This window comes from Geotrypetes seraphini, chromosome 6, assembly GCF_902459505.1.
Source record: "Geotrypetes seraphini chromosome 6, aGeoSer1.1, whole genome shotgun sequence".
Lineage (NCBI taxonomy): Eukaryota > Metazoa > Chordata > Amphibia > Gymnophiona > Dermophiidae > Geotrypetes > Geotrypetes seraphini.
In genome coordinates, this window is record NC_047089.1 from 130579384 (window position 1) to 130603488 (window position 24105).

The 24105-nt window shown below is 43.2% G+C and overlaps 1 protein-coding gene across 2 annotated transcripts in view; it reads left to right on the forward strand.

The window, feature by feature from the left end:
* The window catches only part of SLC15A1 (solute carrier family 15 member 1), a 307479-nt gene extending 287437 nt beyond the window's left edge, over positions 1-20042 (forward strand). Inside the window, exons 21-23 of one of the 2 annotated variants that reach the window (XM_033947427.1) lie at positions 687-833; positions 5448-5555; positions 19252-20042. In XM_033947427.1, coding sequence (XP_033803318.1) covers positions 687-833; positions 5448-5555; positions 19252-19443 — 447 coding nt within the window. In that variant the 3' untranslated portion in view covers positions 19444-20042. The remainder of the gene's footprint in view (positions 1-686; positions 834-5447; positions 5556-19251) is intronic. The other variant, XM_033947428.1, reaches the window with a different exon arrangement.
* The last annotated feature ends 4063 nt before the right edge of the window (positions 20043-24105 follow it).

Consider the following 24105-nt stretch of genomic DNA (forward strand, 5'->3'; position numbering starts at 1 on the left):
CACACCCTCCTGCAAAGCAGCACAAGAACCGACACTCTCCACTAACAGGAGAGAAAATTCCGGCGCTACCGCTGTCAAACCACCACCACAACTGCCACTCTCCTGCCGGTCCGACAAACCGCCAAACGCGCCTGAAGCCGACTGTGCTGACACAGTTACACAGTCGCGCACCTTCAGCCATGACACGCGCCTCCAGCTCCTGCAAGCGCCGTGAGGTGTCAAATAGAATACTGCCACAGAAGCACACCTCACGCCACCAGGAATCACAAAGTTTCAAGAGCGCATGTGCGCTCTAGGGTTTTATTATTATAGATGGGCCTTAGTGCCAATTCTAGGATGTCACTTAAGCACCTAACAGAATATTAATGCAAACCTTGTTTGGTACACCAAAAGTTAGGTATAAGTGGGCACTCCCAGGTAAGTGAATCAGCATGCACAACTATAAGTTGTACGTTTTGGCAACACACTTATAGCTCCATTCATATATATGCCTCCCCTGCAGTTACACACTATAGCACTTAGATGCTACCGTATAGAATATGCCTAGGGCATATATGTGTGTCACTGCCAATCATTTATGCCAGTGACATGCACATATGGCACCTACTTCTAGACACCCATTTATAGAATTGGCCAATTGTATTTAAGTGACACTAGTGTGATATTTCTTGAATGTGTTATTTTAGTGCACATCAGATTCACTGAATCTAGAATACATTGAGGATATCCAACCCAATACAGTTCACATGGGTCTGCAGATTCCACAGTACTTTATTCTTACCTGTGGTGAAGTGGTCTTTTCTGTCACTGGCCTAGAGTTTTCATATTCTCAGGTGAGTAAACAAGAAATAGAAAAGGATAAAGAAAACAGAAAGAATCTATAAAATGTATAATTTACATAAATTGGGGAAAATTTCATCTACTTAAACAAAAGATAAAGAGTAAAAGAAGAAATAAAAGGAATGCTAAGAAGAACAATGGGGAAAAAAATGATTGTGACATGCAGCTTCTGTTACAAAGCCGCACGGCAACAGCCCCGAAATCCTTTACATCTCTATGGGCTTCAGGGCCGTTAGCGCAGTGCAGCGCAGCCGCTAGTGTGGCTTTGTAAAAGAGGCCGATGATCTTTAATAACAATATGCAACTCAATTTTTGTTCTTTGACAGTAAGTGTAATTTCCTAATTGCTCATGCATGACAAGTATTGAAAATGTCTGATATTTCCATTAAACTTTGTTTTGCGACCAGGATCATCAAATTTTGCAATCTACATATTTAAAATATGAAAATCCTGAATTTTCATCTTTTCATTCTTTATTGCAAAGAGGAATTTTCATCTTTTCATATCGTCATCGCATAGAGGAAAGCAAATGTTCCAAATGCTGCAATTCTCGCTGGCGAACCTTACACTGAAAGCTAACATAAGAAATTATTTCTCCCCGAAGTGCCGCCTTAGCTATTTACCAGGCCAATATCGGATCGTCAAAATGCTCACTATTTGTCTCATGAAAAGCTCTTCATTGGGTTAACAGATGAGCATGAAATTTGCTATCTTTATAAAGGTAAGTAGGGAATCTCCATCTGCAAGTCAAACCAGGGGCCAACCTCCATTCCACCGCCACCCAGGCATGATCTGATATCTCAATAGGGCCATTTCTAGAGTCGGAACGCTCCGAAAATAACAATCACGAAAGCAGAATATAAACAATACATGACATAGTCGTATGTGCCCTAGATAAATTTGTGTAATCCCTCTCCAGGGGGTTCAAGGTTCTCCAGGCATTCACCAAGTCCAAAAAGTCACAAAGAATTGAGATACCCGTTTGAAGCTTACAAGATTCCTGCCCCACCCCTTTAGATCTATCCCAAGCAGGATCTGCTACCTCAATAAAATCACCCCGAGCACCAAAAGGACATTTCCATAAGCCTGTAATAGATCCACCACATGCTGAAAAAATCCAGCTCCTGGATTATTAGGGGCATAAACATTACAAAGAATATAAGACTTAGAATTGAGGTTGACAGACGCTATAATATAGCTGCCCTCAGGGTCCTGAAGAATATCATGGACCTGTAAAAGTTTCCCCACCAAGATAATGACACCTGCCTTTTTCCCTGAAGCTGGGGATTCAATAACTTCACCCACCCACCATCAGCGCAGCTTGACATGTTCAGCTGAAGTTAAATGTGTTTCTTGGAGAAAAGCTATGTCAGCATGATTTCTACGTAGAAGCCTGAGAATTTTCTGCCTCTTAATTAGGGAATAGATACCCCCCACATTCCATGAAATCAGTTGATGAGAAACAAGTATAACATCCTGATAGTGTACACCGTACCCTGAGTAGGAGCACTATCAGCCAGCACTCCCCAAAGAGCAAGAAAAACAGAAAACCAGTGGTAACATCCCATCAACCCATTCAACCCCGCCCCATCCTCCTACCGCCCACCCAAATGCATATCCTTCCCTCACATCCAAAACCCCCCACCAACACTCTGCCCCCCAACTCCCCAGATTCCCCCAGAACGTTTGTGGTCCCTACCTTAGGAACCAGGCATATATTGATGCCCCCAACCCAATCCTAATCAAACAAATGATTAATACCAGACCTCTCCAGGAAACTCAGAACTCCAGGAAACTCTCCCCCCTCCCAGCCCCCTCAAACTGTCTCAGGGAAAGACCCCAAAGCCCAACCACCCTGCCAACCCATCCACTCAGCCAAACATGAGCAGCCACAGTCCAACAAATACACCTCCCCACCCAACATCCTAACATACCAAACCATACTCAAGCTCACCTCAGGTTCTAGCCAATACATAAAGGCCCACCAAGTCCAGTCCAGCTCTGTTACAAAGCAGTGGACCCTCAGGCAAGGCTACAGCAGACGTACTCCAACAAACATCCCCCCACACACTCAACAACCAACCCTACCAAACCAAACTCATGCACTCCGCAGACATTCCAGCCAGTACAAATAGACTCTTCAAGGTCCAAGACCAGTCCCGTGCAAGTTGCTCTGCTGCAATTCAGTGAACCCTTAGGCAAGGCTGTAACAAGCGCAGGCTCCAGAAAACATACACTGGAAGCAAACCGGTTCAAAAGGAGCCCCCAGGCTGGAACAGCATCCTGGTTCAATGGTCAGGGGTACCAGTCAAAAACCAAAGGCCCCGCTGTATCCCTCCTCTCATGGAAGAAGGCCAGGCAAAGGACGCTCCTCTCGCAGTCTGGGACTACAAGCAGACAGCATTAAGGCAGCAGAGTCTCTCCCAGGCCCAACCCAATGCTGACATAATCCTGAGGCACAAGAAGTCCAAAATGATGCAACTGAAAATTGAAAAACTGAAACAAGTGGCCATGACTAACGTCCCTGTCATGGTTTTGTCGATGTGGGTAAGCCACCTGCTTCCTCCACGCGGTTCAAAAAGTCCTGAGCCTCTGCCACTGTCTCGTAGAAGTGGGTGGTCCCATTATGGGAGATATGAAGCTTCACTGGGTACAACAAGGCGAAACAGATCTTGCATTCAAAAAGGCAGGAGCAGGTGGGGCTGAAATGGCGATGCTGCTGTACTACCCTGGCGGAATAATCTTGAAAGCAAAGCCCTCGGTGGGAATCATAGGAAATGCTCACAGCACTGCCATTTTGTGTGCAAAATTCAAGACCCGCAAAATGATTTGTCATAGACAAATTGTTCATATTATGATTGTTTAACTCAGTTTGATCCTAGTCATTGTGATCCACTTTGAACTCTTTGGGGTAGTAGATGAATATAAATCATAATGTAATGTAATGCATTGCTCATATATCATGGCAGGAAATGACTGCAGAACTAAGGCTCTATGAAGTGAGAATAGCATTAGCATATCTTAGAGACATAACAGTTTTCCCATCTATTTATATTTATACTAGTGTTTAAGCCCGTTACATTAACGGGTGCTAGAATAGATGTCTGTCTTTCTCCTGCCCCCGTCTCTTTCTTCCACCCCATCTATCTTTTTTCTTTCTGTCTCTCTCCTTCTATCTTTCTTTCTCCCTCCCGCTGTCTATCTTTATTTCTTTCTTTCTATCTTTTTTTCTTTCTGTCGCTCTCCCTGCCCAGACCCTCACTGAATAGCCCGTTACATTAACGGGTGCTAGAATATATATGTGTGTCTGTCTTTATTTTTTTCTCTCTCTGTCTCCTTAGCCGCTTTCTGTATTTCTGTCTTTCTTTCTTTTGGCTGTCCACCACCACCCCTTGCATGCTCCCCCTGTCCATTCTCCCTTCCTTTTACCTCCCCTGTGTCCACCACCACACCTTCACTGCTCCCCTTATCCAGCAGCAGCCCTTCTTCCTTTGTTTTACCTCCTCCCTGTCCATCAGCACCTCTTCCTGATCCCCCTGTCTAGGAGTAGGCCTCCCTTCCTTTTTCCCCCCCTGTCCATCAGCACCTTTTCTTGGTCCCCCTGTCCAGCAGTAGGCCTCCCTTCCTTCCCCCCCAAGCAGTCTGCAATAGTTACATTTTTGAACTTCAAAAAAGCTGAGAACATTATCGAGAAATAAAGTCAAGCAGACCTTGAAAACCCAGCCCTGTTCCATTTCTGTTGGCATCTTTGTGTTGGGGGTGGCTCCTCCCTGTCGCTTTCAGGCCTTTCCCGGGGCACGTTAACCAGCGGTTATGTGCACGAGTGGCTCCATCACCGGCTTCTCCACCCAGACCCTGGGCACGCGCCCACCCCTTAGCTACCCGGAAGTACCGGGCTTCACTCGCTTGCTCCCAGTAGCCCAAGTAGCCCGAGAGAGAGAGTGGGAGGGGGGAGTGGCTGCTGTGGTGATCTGGCCGACTCCCTTGCCGGAGTTATTTTTCAGTTTAAAGGTGCCGTGGCAGCTCCTCTAACGATCCCCGCCTGCATTAGAAGTCTTCTCTGAAGCAGGTGCGGCTGGTGACAGGAGCCGCGGCGGCACCTTTAAACTGAAAAAATAACTCTAGCAAGGTAGCCGGCCAAATGGCAGTTCAAGTTGGAGCTTCGGTCTGGCCTGCTCCCTGCTCGCCTTGGCTTATTGTATTTTTTTAGTTGAAAGACGCGGCGGCAGCTCCTCTCATGATCCCCACCTGCGTCGGAAGTCTGACGCAGGCGGGGATCGTGAGAGGAGCCACCGCTGCGTCTTTAAACTAAAAAATACAATACGGCAAGGAGCAGCAGGGAGCAGGCCAGACTGAAAAACAGAACCCTAAGCCGCGCATGCGCACTCCTACCTGCGGGTCCCTACAGCTCATGGAAAACCGGCTCATGCAGAGGGAGTGCGCATGTGTGGCTTAGAGTTTTATTATATTAGATTTTTCATAACTCTGACAAAATGTAGTGTTCGAATTTGGCTGTATTGAACAGATCCAGCTATATCACTTGTCCTATGGTGTGAACAGCTGAGGTGAACATCTTTTGGATAACCTGCTTTCTGTGTACCCTGTAGGCACCTTCCAATATGAAATCAGTGCTTCAAGCAGGCTGGTTGCTGACTGTAGCAGTTGGTAATATTATTGTCCTGATTGTGGCAGGAGCAGCACAACTCAGTGAACAGGTACAGTACGTAAATATTAACAAACTGGAAATACATCATTTGTAGTAATGTAACAATCAATGAGCAACCATAATAAGTTATGAAAACCACATTAAATCCTAGTGTTCGTGTTATAGAAACATGGAAAAATGAAAGCAGATAAACACCATATGGCCTATCCAGTCAGCCAATCCATGCTATCTACTATTCCTTCCTCTCCCTTGAGATCCTATGTACTTGCTCAAGCTTGCTTGAATTCAGATACAGTTTTTGTCTCCACCAAGTGGCTATTCCATGAATTCATTATTCTTGCTATAATGTCTCATTTCTTTTTTGTATTCTGCTTTGGATATTTTGGGAGAAAAGAAGACTAAAAATAAATAATATTAAAGAAGGAGGTGGCAGATTGTATACTGAGGAGAGTTAGCTTATATAGCACTGAATGATGAAATACATATAATAGGCATCTCAGAGACCTGGTAGAAGGAGGACAATCAATGGGACACTGTGTTACCTGGGTACAAATTATATCGCAAGGATAGAGTAGATCAAATTGGATGGGGGGAGGGTTGTGCTATATGTTAAAGAGGGAATTTGAACCAAAGAAAATAAACATTCTGTATGACACAGCAGTGTAGAATCCATATGGATACAAATATATAAAGGGAAGGAATATACAGTGTAGCCAGCACCAGAGCCTTAGGCCGGGACTCCACAGTGCCTCCAGTGGCCACAGTCCAAAATTACACTAGCATGTGACTCAGAAAGGAGTCACCCTGCAGGATTTAAAGGAACTAAACAAAAATCACCAACACAGATCCAGGATGGTAACAAAATAAAATTTACTATTCAAAATAAAGGTCAGAATGGCTCAAAATACACTGTAACTTGCAAATGTACAAAACAAAATGGCCAGAGGAAAACTCTGGCAGCATTCAGGATTTTCACTCCTAATGCAACACTCCTAATGCCCTGTGATTTATTCTTTCACAGAGCTGCTTTTCAATAACACTTCCTTCTCCCAAGCCAGAGCTGATTGTCACTCCTATATCCATCGGTTCTGGAGCTCCCCGCAACTCCTCAGCAGGCAGTTCCACTTGTAACTCCATGGGAGTCTCCTCATCAGTTACTGGTAATTCTGGAGAGGTTCCAGCTTCATCCACCTCCATGGGCACACAGGCATTACCCTTGCTTGAGCCAGGCAGATCCTCGTTAGGAAGAGCCCTCAGCTTCTTCCCTATCCTGCCTAACAGCTTGTTGAGTACTGCTGGCTGTACTGCTGGCTTTTCAAGGGGAAGGACACTCCCTGTTCTACCTGAGTCAGCAGGAAACTGCTCCTCTCTTTGGCTCCCCCGGTGATGACTTAGATAATAGAACCTCTGCTTACTTTCAGGTCTGGCTTCTCTCTGGCTCCCCTGGTGGACACTAGGGAAACCACAGGGACCAAGGCAGGCACGGATAGGGTTATATTACTATCTCCCAGGACAGAATGAGCAGACAGATAAAGAAATATCAGAGGATAGGAAAGTAAGCAAATTGGGCAACAGTATAATAATGGGTGATTTCAGTTACAATATCTTCTAAAATGCCACCGTGCTCAATTAACCATATAGATATCAGTTAATCCTTCGATCAAAGTCATCAACAGCCAAAAAATCAAATACAAAAAAGAAAAAAGTGGAGAAAAGACCTCAGTTTAGCTTCATATGTCTAAAGAAAACTCTATTTAGTCCATTATATGCAGTCCATAAAAAATTCTTAATATCTAGAGAAAATTGATCATACTATATCCAGGATCTCCCATATGAAGAACGTTTAAGCAGGCTACAGTTATATTCTCTCGAAGAACACAGAGAGAGGGGAGACATGATAGAGACGTTCAAATATCTTACAGGCCGAACTGAGCTGGAGGAAGATATCAAGAGGGCATCCGCTCAAACTCAAGGGTGGGAGATTTCATGGTGACATCAGGAAATACTTCTTCACCAAAAGGGTGGTTGATCGTTGGAATGGCCTTTCATGTCAGGTAGTTGAAGCCAGCAATATGCTCGACTTCAAGAAACGATGGGATAAACATGTGGGTTCACTTTCAGGAATTGCTTAGGGGGGGGTTCTTTTAAGGGGAAGGTTCTTTTGAGTGAGCAGACGTGTTGGGCCGACGGCCCTTTTCTGCCGTCTTACTCTATGTAATCTATGTAGAAGTGTTATACATAGTGAATAAATCGGAATTTAGCTGTTCTCCAAACTTGCACAATCTGCTCCTCCAATATTGGCCGGACCTGTGTCACCAATTAGACCCATGCCAAGAACTCGAAATCACTTGACAGGGACTCCCCATTTTGCCAATAGCTGCTTCAGAGGTTGCACTATTCACTAACAGTCCACATACATTTTTCCATCAAACTGACTAGATGGTGTTCAGGCACACAGACCCTGAGATTATCATTCTTCTGGTTCCTTAATGCTCCACCCCCCTCCTGCTGACATCTACCAATCAGCCACCATAATGTCAAAAGACAGACATACTTCTGCAGTCCATTATTTAATATAATGCCGACCATTCAATTTGTATACTCGACCCATTCGGGCCTACTGTGTTCAACAAGAAAATCCAGCGCTAATCCCACTGTCGCAAATAGCGATGCCAATCACCTCATCTCACAGACGGTCTACACCTCTCTAGCACTGCGCATTTCATGGATCCAAAAGCATGCTGATGTTGCTGATAATGAAGTCCAAAATCTCCTCTACTCTCCCTGTATTTATACATGAATGGTGCGCCAACAGAGGGTTTTTAAAGCTTGCAATGTCTGTCCTACATAAATACAGCAAAAATCACCCCAATATAAGCAAAAAATTTCTTCCAAAGTTACAAAACTGCTGCTTAAAAGGACACTGAATGGGAGCAAGAGAAACTCAAATACAAACTGGAATAAATGTTTAAATAAATATTTAATTTTAATACGGGTGAAGTAGTAAGCTTCAAAGAGCAGATTACAAGGCATCTGCTCGGCTGCTTATAGCCAGAGGCAGTAACCCACAGGGTTTCAGCCACACACCATCATAGGTACTCGAGTGTGTGCTAATATAGTGCCATTCAACATGCATTAAGTGATTAAATAAACAAAACACTACAAAGCAATACAAAAGAGTTTCTCTGCCCCCAATCTGTGAGCCAACAGAAAAAAAACAACTGGTGAAGTGAGTATTAGTGCTGCCCGGTTCAGGAAAAAATTTCCATTTCCCTTCCCTCCCCTTCTGTTTCCCTTCCCTGGAGGTCTGGCATTTTTCCTTTTTTTTGTCTCCATCCCCACAGCTGCAGTGATTGACCCCACCATCTCTAGAACCACCATCTCTCCTTTTCTTAACCACCCTTTCACACAGCATCTCTCCCTCCTTCTCCATCACCCCCAGGGTTCACCATCTCTCCTATTCTCTTCCCAACTACCCTCCTATCTAATATCTCTATTCCCCCACACCATCCCTTGTGTCCAGCCTCTCTCCCTTTCTGTTCCTTCCCTCCTTAAATCCCATCTCTCTCCCTCTCCTCTGCTTTTAGACCCATTATTCTTCCCCCAAAGGCCTCTCCCCCTCCCGAAGGCCTGGATGTTCCTGGGTCTTACCTTTACTTAATTACATATGGGGGAGTTGTTAAAAAATGATTGTCATGGGTGTCACATACCCTAGATATACCACTACTTGTAGCAAGATGTAAAAGGAGACCAGACAAGTATATTCCTCCAGATCTGAAGACTCACCAAGATTGATCGCCCATATACAGGAATATCTTACTACACTACAGGTTCTCTTTTCGCTCCAATTATGATTCAAATATGGAACAAAAATGGAGCACGTTCATGTGTCTGTACCCGGGCTTCCTGCTCAATGCTAATTGGGGCAGACTAGCAGCAGTGCATCTTCCCTGCAGCACGGCCAATGGTTGAAGTGAGAAAGGAGGTAGGGCTAGCGAGCTCCTCCTCTTCATTACAGGGGCTCCGAAAAGGTAAAGATATCCACAAAGCTGAAGATAGATGGTGGCTGGTTGGGGCTGTGCTGAAACATTGCTGAAACATTGCTGAAACAAGGCTGCCCTGTGAACTTCTAAAAGCTAAGTTACTCAGCATTTCATATTCTGCTCTTTTCACTGGTTTTCAGCATTATATCTGCTTAATTTATCTTCTCCTCCCTGTTTCTTACTAAAAAAAAATATAAAAAAGCACAAAAAAATCCTTCTCTTTCCTCTGTTAAATCTTATTTCCTCTTCCTGCAGTTTTGTTTAAAATACTGTGTTTTAGGTGGTATAGAGCCTATATTTCTGGTGCCTGTGGCTCAGGGTGACTAAAGTAGGGAAAATCCTGTTATAAATCCTGTGTTTTAGGGTAGCACTGATAGAACCTGCATTTTTGTTTAAAATACTTTGTTTCAGGTGGTATAGAGCCTATATTTCTGCCTTACTAGTAGTCTTACTTATAGTCCCACCAACCCCAGGGACCACTATTCATATATAGAGACCCATATAATCAGACTTCACAACCAATCAAGATGACCTTTATTCTATGCAATCACTGTGGTGCTTTAATTCCAAGACATACTATTTGGAGGCTTAAGGCTTGCCCCATCTGTCTTCAACTTGCCAGTATTAAGGAGGAGCTCTGCAAACTTAAACAGGAATTGAATACAATTAAAGCAGCTTCCATCACTCCACAAAATCATACCAACTTACCACCTCTACCTCAAAGAATAAAACAGCCCAGGAATAAATGGGTCACAGTAGGCTCAGGAAGACTACGACATGTAACACAGAAACATCCACCTTCACTAATATTACCTCTACAGAATTCCTTCGCTCCACTAGTGCACTGCGATACTCAGGAAAACAGAAGGGAGGTGGGACTGGAACCAATGAAGGAAACTCAAGAGAACAAGAGCACCCTAAGTACAAATAAAAAAGCCAAAAACAGAAAACTATTACTGTTGGGGGATTCCATCATCAGAGGCATTAACCTTGGAACACAGGGCGAGGAGTCCAAAATAGTGAAATGTCTTCCAGGATCCTCAGCTACCAGGAGTTCCAGGCAAATACTGACTATAATTAAGGAAGAAACTAAGGATTTTAACACTGATGTTGTTATCCATCTGGGAACAAATGACCTGGCCAACAACTCCACACTTGCAGCACAGAAAGCTTTTCGGGAGCTTGGTGAGGGCATGAAACCTTTTGTAAAGACTTTAGCTTTTTCTGAAATACTGCCTGCATATGGAAAAGGAGAGCAAAGAATGAAAAACACAGAGGACTTTAATAGATGGCTCAGAGCCTGGTGTCATCAAGAAGGCTTCAGGTACATAGGAGGATGGGGAAATACATGGAAGGACAAGAAGCTATATTGCACTGATGGGCTACATATTACTACAGCAGGAAAAAGAAACCTTGCAGAGAAATTTAGACAATATTTTTCTAGGCATTTAAACTAGAAGGTGGGGGTGGTGTATGTACGAAGGACAATTATAGAGACCACCACCGGCAAAAGAAAAGATGTGATAGTAGTAAAGGCTACAACATAAGCAATATCAGCAACTCATTTCTTAGTATTGCAACGGAAAGTGAAACGACACAAAAATCCATACGAAAAAGGAGATTATCGCTGAAAAATAGCTGGAAAGCGATGACCACAAATGCTCGCAGTCTAAGTAACAAAGTTCATGATCTGCAAGCCCTGATGTTAGAGGCAGATCTAGATATTGTCGCTATCACAGAGACATGGTTCAGTGAATCACATGGATGGGATGCAAACATACCGGGATATAATCTTTTTAGGAAGGACAGAGATGGTCATAAAGGTGGAGGAGTAGCTCTCTATGTAAAGATCAATATCCAAGCGACCGAAATGCAAGGGACCTGGGGAGAGGAAGAAGCGATATGGATTGCTCTGAAAAGAGAAGATGGAACTTCTATCTACGTGGGTGTAGTCTACAGACCTCCGACTCAATCGCAGCAAATTGATAAGGATCTGATTGTGGATATCCAAAAGTTTGGAAGGAAAGAGGAGGTTCTGCTGTTGGGAGATTTCAACCTGCCGGATGCGGACTGGAATGTTCCGTCTGCGGAATCGGAAAGAAGTAGGGAGATTGTGGATGCCTTTCAAGAGGCTCTGCTCAGACAAATGGTGACGGAACCCACAAGGGAAAAAGCGATATTGGATCTGGTCCTCACAAATGGAGAGAGTATCTCTAATGTTCGAGTGGGTGCTCACCTGGGTAGTAGCGATCATCAAACGGTTTGGTTTGATATAACGGCTAAAGTGGAGAGCGGCCGCACGATACTTAAAGTCCTAGATTTCAAACGTACGGACTTTAATGCAATGGGAAAGTACCTGAAGAAAGAGCTGTTAGGATGGGAGGACATAAGAGAAGTGGAAAGACAGTGGTCTAAGCTGAAAGGAGCGATAAAAATGGCTACGGACCTTTATGTGAAGAAAATCAATAAAAACAAGAGAAAAAGGAAGCCGATATGGTTCTCCAACCTAGTGGCTGAGAAAATAAAGGCGAAAGAGTTGGCGTTCATGAAATATAAAAAAACCCAAGAAGAGGAGAGCAGAAAGGACTACAGGGTGAAACTGAAAGAAGCCAAGAGAGAAATACGTTTGGCGAAGGCACAGGCGGAAGAACAAATGGCTAAAAATGTAAAAAAGGGAGATAAAAATTTTTTCAGATATATTAGTGAAAGGAGGAAGATAAAAAATGGAATTGCTAGGCTAAAAGATGCTGGGAACAAATATGTGGAGAGTGATGAGGAGAAAGCAAATGTGCTAAACAAATACTTCTGTTCTGTGTTCACAGAAGAAAATCCTGGAGAAGGACCGAGATTGTCCGGCAAAGTTACATGAGAAAATGGAGTAGATTCTGCGCTGTTCACAGAGGAGGGTGTTTATGAGCAACTTGAAAAACTGAAGGTGGACAAAGCGATGGGACCAGACGGGATCCATCCCAGGATACTAAGGGAACTCAGAGAGGTTCTGGCGAGTCCTATTAAAGACTTGTTCAACAAATCTCTGGAGACAGGAGTGATTCCTGGGGATTGGAGGAGAGCGGATGTGGTCCCTATTCATAAAAGTGGTCACAGGGATGAAGCAGGAAACTACAGGCCGGTTAGCCTCACTTCAGTTGTTGGTAAAATAATGGAAGTGTTGCTGAAAGAAAGGATAGTGTATTTCCTTGAATCTAATGGGTTACAGGATCCGAGGCAACATGGCTTTACAAAAGGTAAATCGTGCCAAACGAACCTGATTGAATTTTTTGATTGGGTGACCAGAGAGCTGGATCGAGGACATATGCTAGATGTAATTTACTTGGATTTCAGCAAAGCCTTTGATACAGTTCCTCTTAGGAGGCTGTTGAACAAACTTGAAGGGCTGAAGTTAGGACCCAAAGTGGTGAACTGGGTCAGAAACTGGCTGTCGGACAAATGCCAGAGGGTGGTGGTTAATGGAAGTCGCTCGAAGGAAGGAAAGGTGACTAGTGGAGTCCCTCAGGGTTCGGTGCTGGGGCCAATCCTGTTCAATATGTATGTAAGTGACATTGCTGAAGGGTTAGAAGGAAAAGTGTGCCTTTTTGCAGATGATACCAAGATTTGTAACAGAGTAGACACCGAAGAGGGAGTGGAAAATATGAAAAAGGATCTGCAAAAGTTAGAGGAATGGTCTAATGCCTGGCAACTAAAATTCAATGCAAAGAAATGCAGAGTAATGCATTTGGGGATTAATAATAGGAAGGAACCGTATATGCTGGGAGGAGAGAAGCTTATATGCACGGACGGGGAGAGGGACCTTGGGGTGATAGTGTCCGAAGATCTAAAGGCGAAAAAACAGTGTGACAAGGCAGTGGCTGCTGCCAGAAGGATTCTGGGCTGTATAAAGAGAGGCGTAGTCAGTAGAAGGAAGAAGGTGTTGATGCCCCTGTACAGGTCATTGGTGAGGCCCCACTTGGAGTATTGTGTTCAGTTTTGGAGACCGTATCTGGCGAAGGACGTGAGAAGACTTGAGGCGGTCCAGAGGAGGGCGACGAAAATGATAGGAGGCTTGCGCCAGAAGACGTATGAGGAGAGACTGGAAGCCCTGAATATGTATACCCTAGAGGAAAGGAGAGACAGGGGAGATATGATTCAGACGTTCAAATACTTAAAGGGTATTAACGTAGAACAAAATCTTTTCCAGAGAAAGGAAAATGGTAAAACCAGAGGACATAATTTGAGGTTGAGGGGTGGTAGATTCAGGGGCAATGTTAGGAAATTCTACTTTACAGAGAGGGTGGTGGATGCCTGGAATGCGCTCCCGAGAGAGGTGGTGGAGAGTAAAACTGTGACTGAGTTCAAAGAAGCGTGGGATGAACACAGAAGATTTAGAATCAGAAAATAATATTAAAGATTGAACTAGGCCAGTTACTGGGCAGACTTGTACGGTCTGTGTCTGTGCATGGCCGTTTGGAGGAGGATGGGCAGGGGAGGACTTCAATGGCTGGGAGGGTGTAGATGGGCTGGAGTAAGTCTTAACAGAGATTTCAGCAGTTGGAACCCAAGCACAGTACCGGGTAAAGCTTTGGATTCTCGCCCAGAAATAGCTAAGAAGAAAAAAAAAAAAAAAAAAATTTAAATTGAATCAGGTTGGGCAGACTGGATGGACCATTCGGGTCTTTATCTGCCGTCATCTACTATGTTACTATGTTCTCACAACCCCCCTCTCTAACTCCTTCTCTAACCCCCCTCCCTTAGCTGAAAAATGACAGGTACAGGCTCGGGCTTGTTGCGGCAGGGTAGAAGTAGGAAGAAGCCAGGTCTGTGCTGTCACTAGCACACATAGGAAGGGGAGGCTCATGGCCAGGGAACTCTTCTTTCTGGAACTCTTAAGAGCTCTTGCTCACTTGGCTGCTTTAATTAAGTAAAGGGAGACCAGGGGGAAAGCCGGAGGATGCTGCTGCAGCACTTCTCGACTGACCCTCACCATCTAAAGCAGGAGCGGCAGTGGCCGGCCAGCAAGAGTCAGTGCTGCCGCTCCTGCTTTAGGGGACAAGGTGGAGGGTCAGTCACCAAATCGGCCAGGCTGATTTTTTTTAAAAACAAATTGATTCGAATCGATTCACCCGAAGTGAATCGGTGAATCAATTCGAATTGTGAATCGGGCAGCACTAGTGAGTATGTTCAGTAAGCAGTGAATAATTAACTGTAGACTCTGGAAGCACTGTCCGGTTGATTTATCAACTGTGTCTTCCATTCTAAATGCAGACACTGCATTCCACAAGCTGTAGAAAAAAGTAATAATGTCCATATAAATTTCCATTCAAGGCTGAAAAGCCCCTTTCTCAGGGACTGACAAACTACAGCTCCAAGCCAAAGCCACATGTGCCATTGATCCGAAGGCTGCATAAATGACAAGAACATATAATATGATCCTTTAACAGACACGTTTCATGAGTCTTTGGATGTTCATATGATTGTATTTCAAGCATTAAAGAACACATAGAACATTGTCCACATTTATTTTGACCCCAAGTTAGAGTTACCAAATTGGTGAAGACAAAAAAAAGGATACATGGCTCTGTTCACACTCTACCCACAGCCTTCTCCAACCTTCACCCATTTCCATGGTCCCCCTTCCCATCCTCTAGAAACATAGAAACATAGAAATAGACGGCAAATAAGGGCCCACGGCCCATCTAGTCTGCCCACCTTAATGTCCCTCCCCTACCTTTGCCCTGTGAATAGATCCCATGTGCCGATCCCATTTGGCCTTAAAATCAGGCACGCTGCTGGCCTCAGTCACCTGTAGTGGAAGACTATTCCAGCGATCAACCACTCTTTCAGTGAAAAAGAATTTCCTGGTGTCACCTCGTAGTTTCCCGCCCCCGCTTCTGTACCCTTTTAGTGCTTTTCTCTCTCTCCAACCCTCCTTCCCTAACGGTGATTCTCTCTCTCTCCTTCCAACCCCTCTCTCATGTATATGCTTCTTTTTTTCTCTCTCTCTCTCTCTCTCTCTCTCTCCTTCCAACCCCCAACTACCCCCCCAAACCCCTAAATGTTCCTCTCTTTCTCTTTCTCTCCTTCCAACCTCCTTTCTTGCTGTTTCCATCTCTCCCCTCCCATCCAGCATTACCCTATTCCATGCTCTTTTCTCCAATACTCTCTCCTTTCCATAATGCTTCACCAGCCCTCCCTCCATATTTTGTTTTATTAAAAACTTGTTATATCACCTGTTCTTACAATAGGTCCAAGTGGTTTACAATTGTAAATACATTAAAAGAAAGAAACTCCATAAGTAACAGGACAACTCTAAATAGAACACACAACATGCACTCTGTCATTCACACCTACAACTTACAACACTTAATTTAAAAAGATCCTTGTATAAATTCTGTATCACAGAAACCCAATTGAAAGACCCAGATCCATTGATATATGTGCACTAAATCTGAAAATGTTGAGATTTCTCTGAATGCTTCATGGAAATAAGGGCTCCTTTTACTAAGGTGCGTTAGGGCATTAACGCACGGAATAGCGCGCACTAGACCTTAACACCAGCATTGAGCTGGCATTAGTTCTAGCCACGTAGTGTGTGGTGTAGCACGTGGTAATATCCTGCACGTGCTAAAAACGCTAGCACACCTTAGTAAAAGGAGCCCAAAATGTTTTCAACATTATTTTAAATGCTTTATTTGAATTAAAGAATTACGATGTTTACAAATAATTCAAAACATCGTAATAAAAGTCATCATTAATAAGAAAAAATATGACCATGTAACACCTCTCCTCCAGAAAACTCATTGGCTACCTATAATACATAGAATCACGTACAAGATAGCATTAACATTAACAGATAAAGCACCAATATTCCTAGAAAGATACCTAATACCTTATACTCCCATAAGAACTTTAAGATTAGAGGACAAATATCTTCTTTCTATTCTGACTTTGAGAATAATTTATACAAGACGTGATACTATTTTCTTGATCACAGCTCCACAAATACGGAACTCTTTACAAGGCTATATTAGGGAAGAAAGGATCCTAAACAAATTTAAGGGCGCACTAAAGTGTTAGTTCTTGAAAGATGCATTCAAAATTTGAACTTCCCATGAGGCAATCTTAATTTTAATGAACAAAATTACACCCTTCGTCTTGTTTTTCCCATTTCTGTCTCTCTTTTCTTTAAATTGTAGTTCCACCCTTTCCCCTTCTGTACTTGTATGTTTTGGTACACGTTGTAATGTAATAAATGTAGTCCGTCTCCCCTAATTTTGAACTGTATATTGCTTTGAAATTTAAATTGCGATTTAATCAAACTTTTAATTAAACTTGAAGCTGTGCCTCCAGTCTCAATTATCACGGCAGATGATTCCACAATTGAGGAGCTACCACAATTGAGGAGCTACAAAATAAAAAGCTTTACTTCTGGTTAATTCCCATCTTGTTCCATTTGGCAAAGGGAGAACTAGTCTATTGTCCTGTATTGATCTCAAAATTCTTGCGGTTACATATGGAATTGTCAAATTATGCAAATAGTTAGGTTGGTGAGAAAAGAAAGCCTTGTATGTAAGTATCAAAACTCTGAATTGGATCCTATAAAAAAAAACTGGCAACCAATGATATTGTAAGAATAAACTCTATCAAATTTTTCTTAGAACACAATACTTTGATAGCCGTATTTTGGACCGTTTGTAATCTTTTCAAATTATTTTTTGAAAGACCTGAATAAATTATATTACAGTAATTCAGTTTGGAGATTACCAAGGCATGTATTAAGGTATGTAAATTTTTCTCCTGGAAAAACCCTCTAACTGCCCATAATATTCTTAAAGAATAAAAACTAGCTTTTACTAAGGCCGAGACTTGGCTTTCAAAGCTCAGTTGATAATCAACCATAACTCCAAGATATTTAAAGGTTTTCACTGATGTGATTTTCAGCCCAGAGATGAATAACAACTCTTTCATTGGTTGTGGATAATATCCTGTTATCCAACATGAGATATATTGATCAATATTTAGAGCCAGCCTGTGCTTACCAAGTCAATTAACTATTGAACTATGCTGTTTCTCCAGCCCTCCCTCCCTCCCTCCATGATGTTTCTCCTGCCCTTGCTCCCTACCTCCCTCCATGCTGTTTCTTTGGCCCTCCTTCTGTCTCTTCATGCTGTTTCTCTAGCCTCCCTCCTCCCTTCATGCTATTTCTCTGGCCCTTACTCCCTACCTCTGTCCATGTTGTTTCTCCAGCCTCCTTCCCTCCATGCTGTTTCTCCAGCCCTCCCTCCTATCCTTCCTCCAACCTTCAATATTGCTTTCCTTCACAACATCTCTATCTCCCAACTTCCCCACCTACTTCCTCCCCAGCTGCTGTAATTCAATCTTTGGACAGCCAGCACAGCAACAAGGTGAGTCACTTGCCACCAGCCTGCCCCAGAAGCCGCCTGTCTACAGTGACTTTCTGTTCCCATGTAGGCAGGACCTGCAGAGAGACCCACCCCCTCCTGCTGGAACCCCCAAAACAATCCCCAGCAGGATGAATGCTCACTCCCTCCTGCTGGCACCCTCCTGAACACATGACCTCCCAAGCCCCCAACCCCCCCAAAGCCCACCCGAACCCCCACGGATCTTTATCAGCAAGACCAGCCGGAGAGATGCCTACTCCCTCTAGCCAGCAGGCCAGCCTCTTCAGAATGGCAGGCTTTCTCCTTCCAGGTGCATCCTGGATTGCACTGGGGAGGAGCTTAAGGCCCTGATTGGCCTTGGTGCTATAGCCTCCTCCCATAGGAGGTGGCTTTAGGCACCTCGGCCAACCAGAGTCTTAGGCCTTCTTCCCAGTGCATTCTGGGATGCACTGGGAGTGGCCTAAGAATCTGATTGGCCAGATCCCTAAGCCTACTCATATGGGAGTGGCTTTAGGTATCTGATCAATTGGAGTCTTAGGCCACTTCCAATACATCCTGGGAAGGAGGCCTAAGACTCCGGTTGGCCGAGGGGCCTTATGCATCTGAGCCAATCGGGGCCTTAGGATCCTCCCTGGTGCATCCCAGAATGTACTGGGAAGGGGAAAGCCTGCCATTTTGCAGTGGTGGGCCTACTGGCAAGAAGATATATGCCTCTCTCCAGCTGTATCTTCATTTTAAAAGGTACGGGTTGGGGAAAGTGGGGGGTGGTCTTCCTGTTAGGGGGATGCTGGATGGGGGGTCTCTAGTTGGTGGTAGAAGGACCCTGGAAGGGGGCTCACTGGTTGACTGGGTGATGCTTCATGGGGGTGGTAGCAGGAGGAATTGGGTGCTCCTCCTAGCGCAGACAGTCAGTGAAGGGGTTTGGGGGTTCTGGTAGGAGGGAATGGGCATTCCTCCTGCTGGATAACTTGTGGGGGGGAGGTGTTGGGGGTTCGCTGCCACTGCTGTTCAGCTAATCACGGCAGGGAGAATCCCTTGCTGCAGTCAGCTCAGATGCAACGTGATTCACTAAACAGCACCCATGACATGGTTGCTGGTTAGAGAATAAGGCTGATTAGGCGGGGTTAGGCATCTGTCCATTAGGACAGACGCGATTCTGTATAGGACATCCATGTGCAATTCTCAAAAGCCTTTTCAACCCAAATTGTACCTTCCGTGCTGAAGGAAATACCAGTGTTGTAGTCTACAATATGAATTATGCATGAAGTATAAAGTACTAATGCTGACCACTGTTATTTATTTCCAGTGGGCAGAATATGTGCTTTTTGCATCTCTGTTGGTGGCAGTTTGCATCATATTTTCTGTCATGGCCCATTTCTACACCTACGTGGATCCGGTTGAAATAGAAGCCCAATTTGATGAAAAAGAGAGGAAAGAAAAGGAAATGCATAACATCTATGAAACTGAAGCTGGACCCTTTTCACAGACTAAAATGTAAATTCAGATATTCTGAATTCCAAAAGATGTAAATACAGCATCATCCACTGTACAACTATTTTCAAATAAATGCAGCCACCAGTGGTACACATGGAGCAGGCATGTCTATGAGAATAGGAGTTGCAGACGATAAAGAGAAGAGAAAAATAAACAAGATGGTCTACTCTAATGGATTTTTCTTTAGGCCATTTATTCATTCCAGACTTAAACATTCAAAAATTATAACCAAGAACCTTCACAGTAAAACCTCAAAATATTAGAATTTTACTCATTGTTAGTGAAGTAGTTCTACTATGAAGATGTAATATCCTTATAGTAAGTGGTACTGTTCAAAATAAAGTTGTTATAATACACTGGGAATTTTCCAATTGACAAATATATAGTTAAAGTACTTTAAAGGGCTTTATTTTTATTGAGACACAATACTTGACCTGCTAATTCCAAAAATTGCACCAGATTTCTCCTATCCAGTCTTTGAAATACAAAACATGTCATATACCACTGTTCACTCTGCCAATTAAAAAATCAGGATATTTTAATGTAGTGCTCAAATTAATATCTTTTAAGCATAAAGGAAACATATTAAAAATTAAAAGAAAAGTGCACAACATGAAAATCTACTTATTTCATACCAAAAGCACAAGTTTATGATACAAACATTCCAGCATTTGACACACAAGCAGCTCCTCCTTTTTTAAGACTTCCGAGAGTGTAATCTGCCAGGACAATCCCGCATAAGATTCCAGCAATAGTCTGCCATTATGTGTGCATCCCATCTTCCTTGGTATCTGGCTTCCACTGTTTTTATGTCTTGGTGAAATCTTTCACCTTGCTCTTCGCTTAAGGCACCAAGGTTCTCTGGAAAGCGATCTAAGTGGCTTTATAGATAATGGACTTTAACACTCATGTTACAGCCAAGCCTGTTGAACTGAAAGAACATATCCTCTACTAATAGTGTATAGCTGTCTGCCTTCTTCTTGCCAAGAAAGTTTTTCACAACAATAACAAATGAAGACCAGGCACATGATTTGATTTCATTCATTGATGCTATGTAATGTAGGTCATTTATAAGTTATCTGATCTGTGGATCATCAAAAATTCCTGCCTTCAGTTTTTCCATGGTAAGTCCAGGTAACATATGCACTATGGGGCTCATAATCGAAATGGAAATACGTCTAAAAACCGGCCTAAATCGGCACTTAGACAATCAGTGAGATAAGTTGTCTAAGTGCCGATAATCGAACCGGGTTTTAGACGTATCTAAAAATGAATTAGGCCTTCACAGTGTTGCAGTATGCCCAGAGCTAAAAGGGGTGTTTTAGGAGGAGTGGTGAGGGCAGGATTTGGGCGGGTCTTGGGCCGTCTTAAACTTTTGGTTATACATGCAGTACAACCAAGTCTAACAACACTGCCTGCCTAGATGGAACTTGGACGTTGTGACTTAGGCCATCTAAAACCAGGTCTAAGTCACTAGAAGGTATCCAAAGTGACCAGGTAACCACTGTAGGGACAACGTACAAACCCCTACACACTCCCCCAGTGATCACTGACCCCCCCACTGTCATAAAAATCGTAATAACATCTTTACATATCTGCCTCCTGAACATCAGCACCTGGGAGCCTGGTATTGGAATGCCTAGTAGAGCTGCACAGAGTTGGCTTAAGTGGTCTGGGGGTGGGCTAGTGAACAATGGAGAGGAGGACCCAGGCCAATAAGCCACTCTAACCATTGCATGGTTGGTGAAACATGTGTACCCCCAACCCATATGTACTGCCATTTAAGTGGCACCTGCAGCCATAAGGGCTATTGGGGTAGTAGACAGGTGGGTCTAGTCAGTTCTGGGGGGGTGTTTTTGGGGCTCACCATGACCTATAGGTTGTTTTGGTGAGATGTGTATGTGGCGCCCTTTTATTGAAGTTCACAGCAGTGCCCTGTAAGTTACCCCACTACTCTGGTGCAATGTTTGGGTGTCCAGTCCATCACTTTGCTGACCCTGCCCATATCCAAAAAGGTCTTTTTCTAGGCATTTTTGACTTGGATAAATTTTTGGATGAAAATGGGGTATAAAGATAGATGACTTAGCAGTGTGGACGATCAGACGGCTGGACCTACAGTTAGACGATGTTCTGAAAAAAAATATTTTGGACGTATTTTTGGAAAATTGACTTTTTTCCATGTTCGACTTTGGACAACTAGCGACTTAGGCCCAAAACGGACTTAGAAGTATCTATTGATTATCACCCTCCACATATTGGATGCATTAACCATCTTTAGTCAAAGCCATTACAAATTGCTTCACCAGACCTAGCTTTAGGTGTTGGCAGTATTATTCTCTCTCGTGTTACCAAAGGGCCAGAATTGGCAAGAGATAAGAGTTGGATTTATATTGGTGCATGGGAATTGTTAATGGGGTGGGTTCAAATGTTTTAAGGACTCTGGGAAGACAAAAGAGGGAGGAGGTAGGGTTCAAATGTTTTAAGGACTCTGGGAAGACAAAAGAGGGAGGAGGTAGATAGAGAAATAACAGCTAAATCTACAATGAGCTACAAACCAACTAAATGAACAAATGAGCTACAAAGCAGATAAATTTACAATTCCCCTGCACTGACAGAAATCAAACTCTTATCTCTTGTCACTTCTGGATCTCTGCAGGGACATTTCTGAAACTATATTCTTGCTCAATATGTAAGTCTGAAGCATTCACTTTGTAGTTCATTGTAAGTTTAGCTGTTGTGGCCTTCTCATCTCCCCTTATAGCCACACTCATACCTCCGGGCCTTTTACAATGAACTACAAAGTAACTAAATTTACAATGAACTACAACGAGGCAAGAAATGAGAGCTGGATTTATGCCAGTGCAGTATTGTTAATGGGGTGGGCTTAAAAGCTTTAGGCAGGAGTGTAGGAGGACATAAGAGGGAGGAGGTAGAGAGAGAAATAAGAGCTCAATGTACAAATAAACCATAATATATACATGAACCACAAAGCAGATAAATGTACACATGAACCACAAAGCAGTTAAATGTACACATGCAATACAAAGCAGATAAATATACACATGAACCACAAAGCACCTGAATGTACACATGAACCACAAAGCAGCTAAATGTACAAAAGAACTACAAAGTGAATGCTTCAGTTTTACACATTGAGCAAGAACATACAGTTTCAGAAGTATCTCTGAAGAGAGACGGAAGTGGCAAAAGATGAGAGTTAGAGTTATATTAATGCAGAATTGTTAGTGGGGTGGGCTCAAAGGCTTGAGGCTGGACTCTGGGAAGACAAGAGGGTGAGGAGGTTGAGAGAGAGAAATAAGGAAAACAAGCATTGAATTTGTAGTTCATTATAAATTTAGCTGTGGCCTCCTCATCTCCCCTTATACCCATACCCATACCTCCGGGCCTTTTACAATGAACTACAAAGCAGCTAAATTTACAATGAACTACAAAGTGAATGCTTCAGTTTTCTGAATCTGTATGTTCTTGCTCAATGTGTAAGTGTCCCTGTAGAGAGCCATAAGTGGCAAGAGATGAAAGTTAGACTTATATCAATGCAGGAGAATTTTTAATGGTGTGAGTTCAAAGGCTTGAGGCAGGAGTAGTTTTAGAAGTGTCCCTGAAGAGAGCCAGAAGTGGCAAGAGATGAGAGTTGGATTTATATCGGTGCAGGAAAGTTGTTAAGGGGGGGATTCAAAGGCATGAGGCTGTAGTAATTAAAGAAATATAAAACTGAACTAGTCTAAAACTGTATGTTGTTGCTCAATGTGAAAAACTACTCCTGTTTCAAGCCTTTGATCCTACACATTTACAATTCTCCTGCACCGATATAAATCCATCTCTCATCTCTTGCCACTTCTGGCTCTCTTCAGGGACACTTCTGAAACTACTCCAGCCTCAAGCATTTGAACCCACACCATTAACAATTCTCTTGAACTGATATAAATCAGTGAAGAGAGCCAGAAATGGCAAGAGATGAGATTTAGATTTATATCAATGAAGAATTGTTAGTGGGGTGGGCTCAAAGGCTTGAGGCAGGACTCTGGGAAGACAAGAGGGTGAGGAGGGAGATAGAGAAATAAGGAAAACAAGCATTGAATTTGTAATTCATTGTAAATTTAGCTGTTGTGGCCTCCTCGTCTCCCCTTATAGCCACACCCATACCTCCAGGCCTTTTACAATGAATTACAAAGCAGCTAAATTTAAATGAACTACAGAGGCAAGAAATGAGAGCTGTATTTATGCCAGTGCAGGAGAATTGTTAATGGGGTGGGCTTAAAGAGTTTAGGCTTAAATGTAGGAAGACAAAAGAGGGAGGAGGTAGAGAGAGAAATAAGAGCTAAATGTACACATGAACTACAAAGTGGATGCTTCAGTTTAACACAATGAGCAAGAACATACAGTTTCAGAAGTGTCCCTGAAGAGAGCCAGAATTGTCAAGGGATGATAGCTGTATTTATGTCAGTGCAGGGGAATTGTTAATGGGTTGGGTTAAAAGGCTGGAGTAGGAATCTGAGAATACAAAAGAGGGAGGAGGTAGAGAGAGAAATAAGAGCTAAATGTACACATGAACCACAAAGTGGATGTTTCAGTTTTACACATTGAGCAAGAACATCTAATTTCAGAAGTGGCAAGAGATGAGAGTTGGATTTTTGTCAGTGCAGGG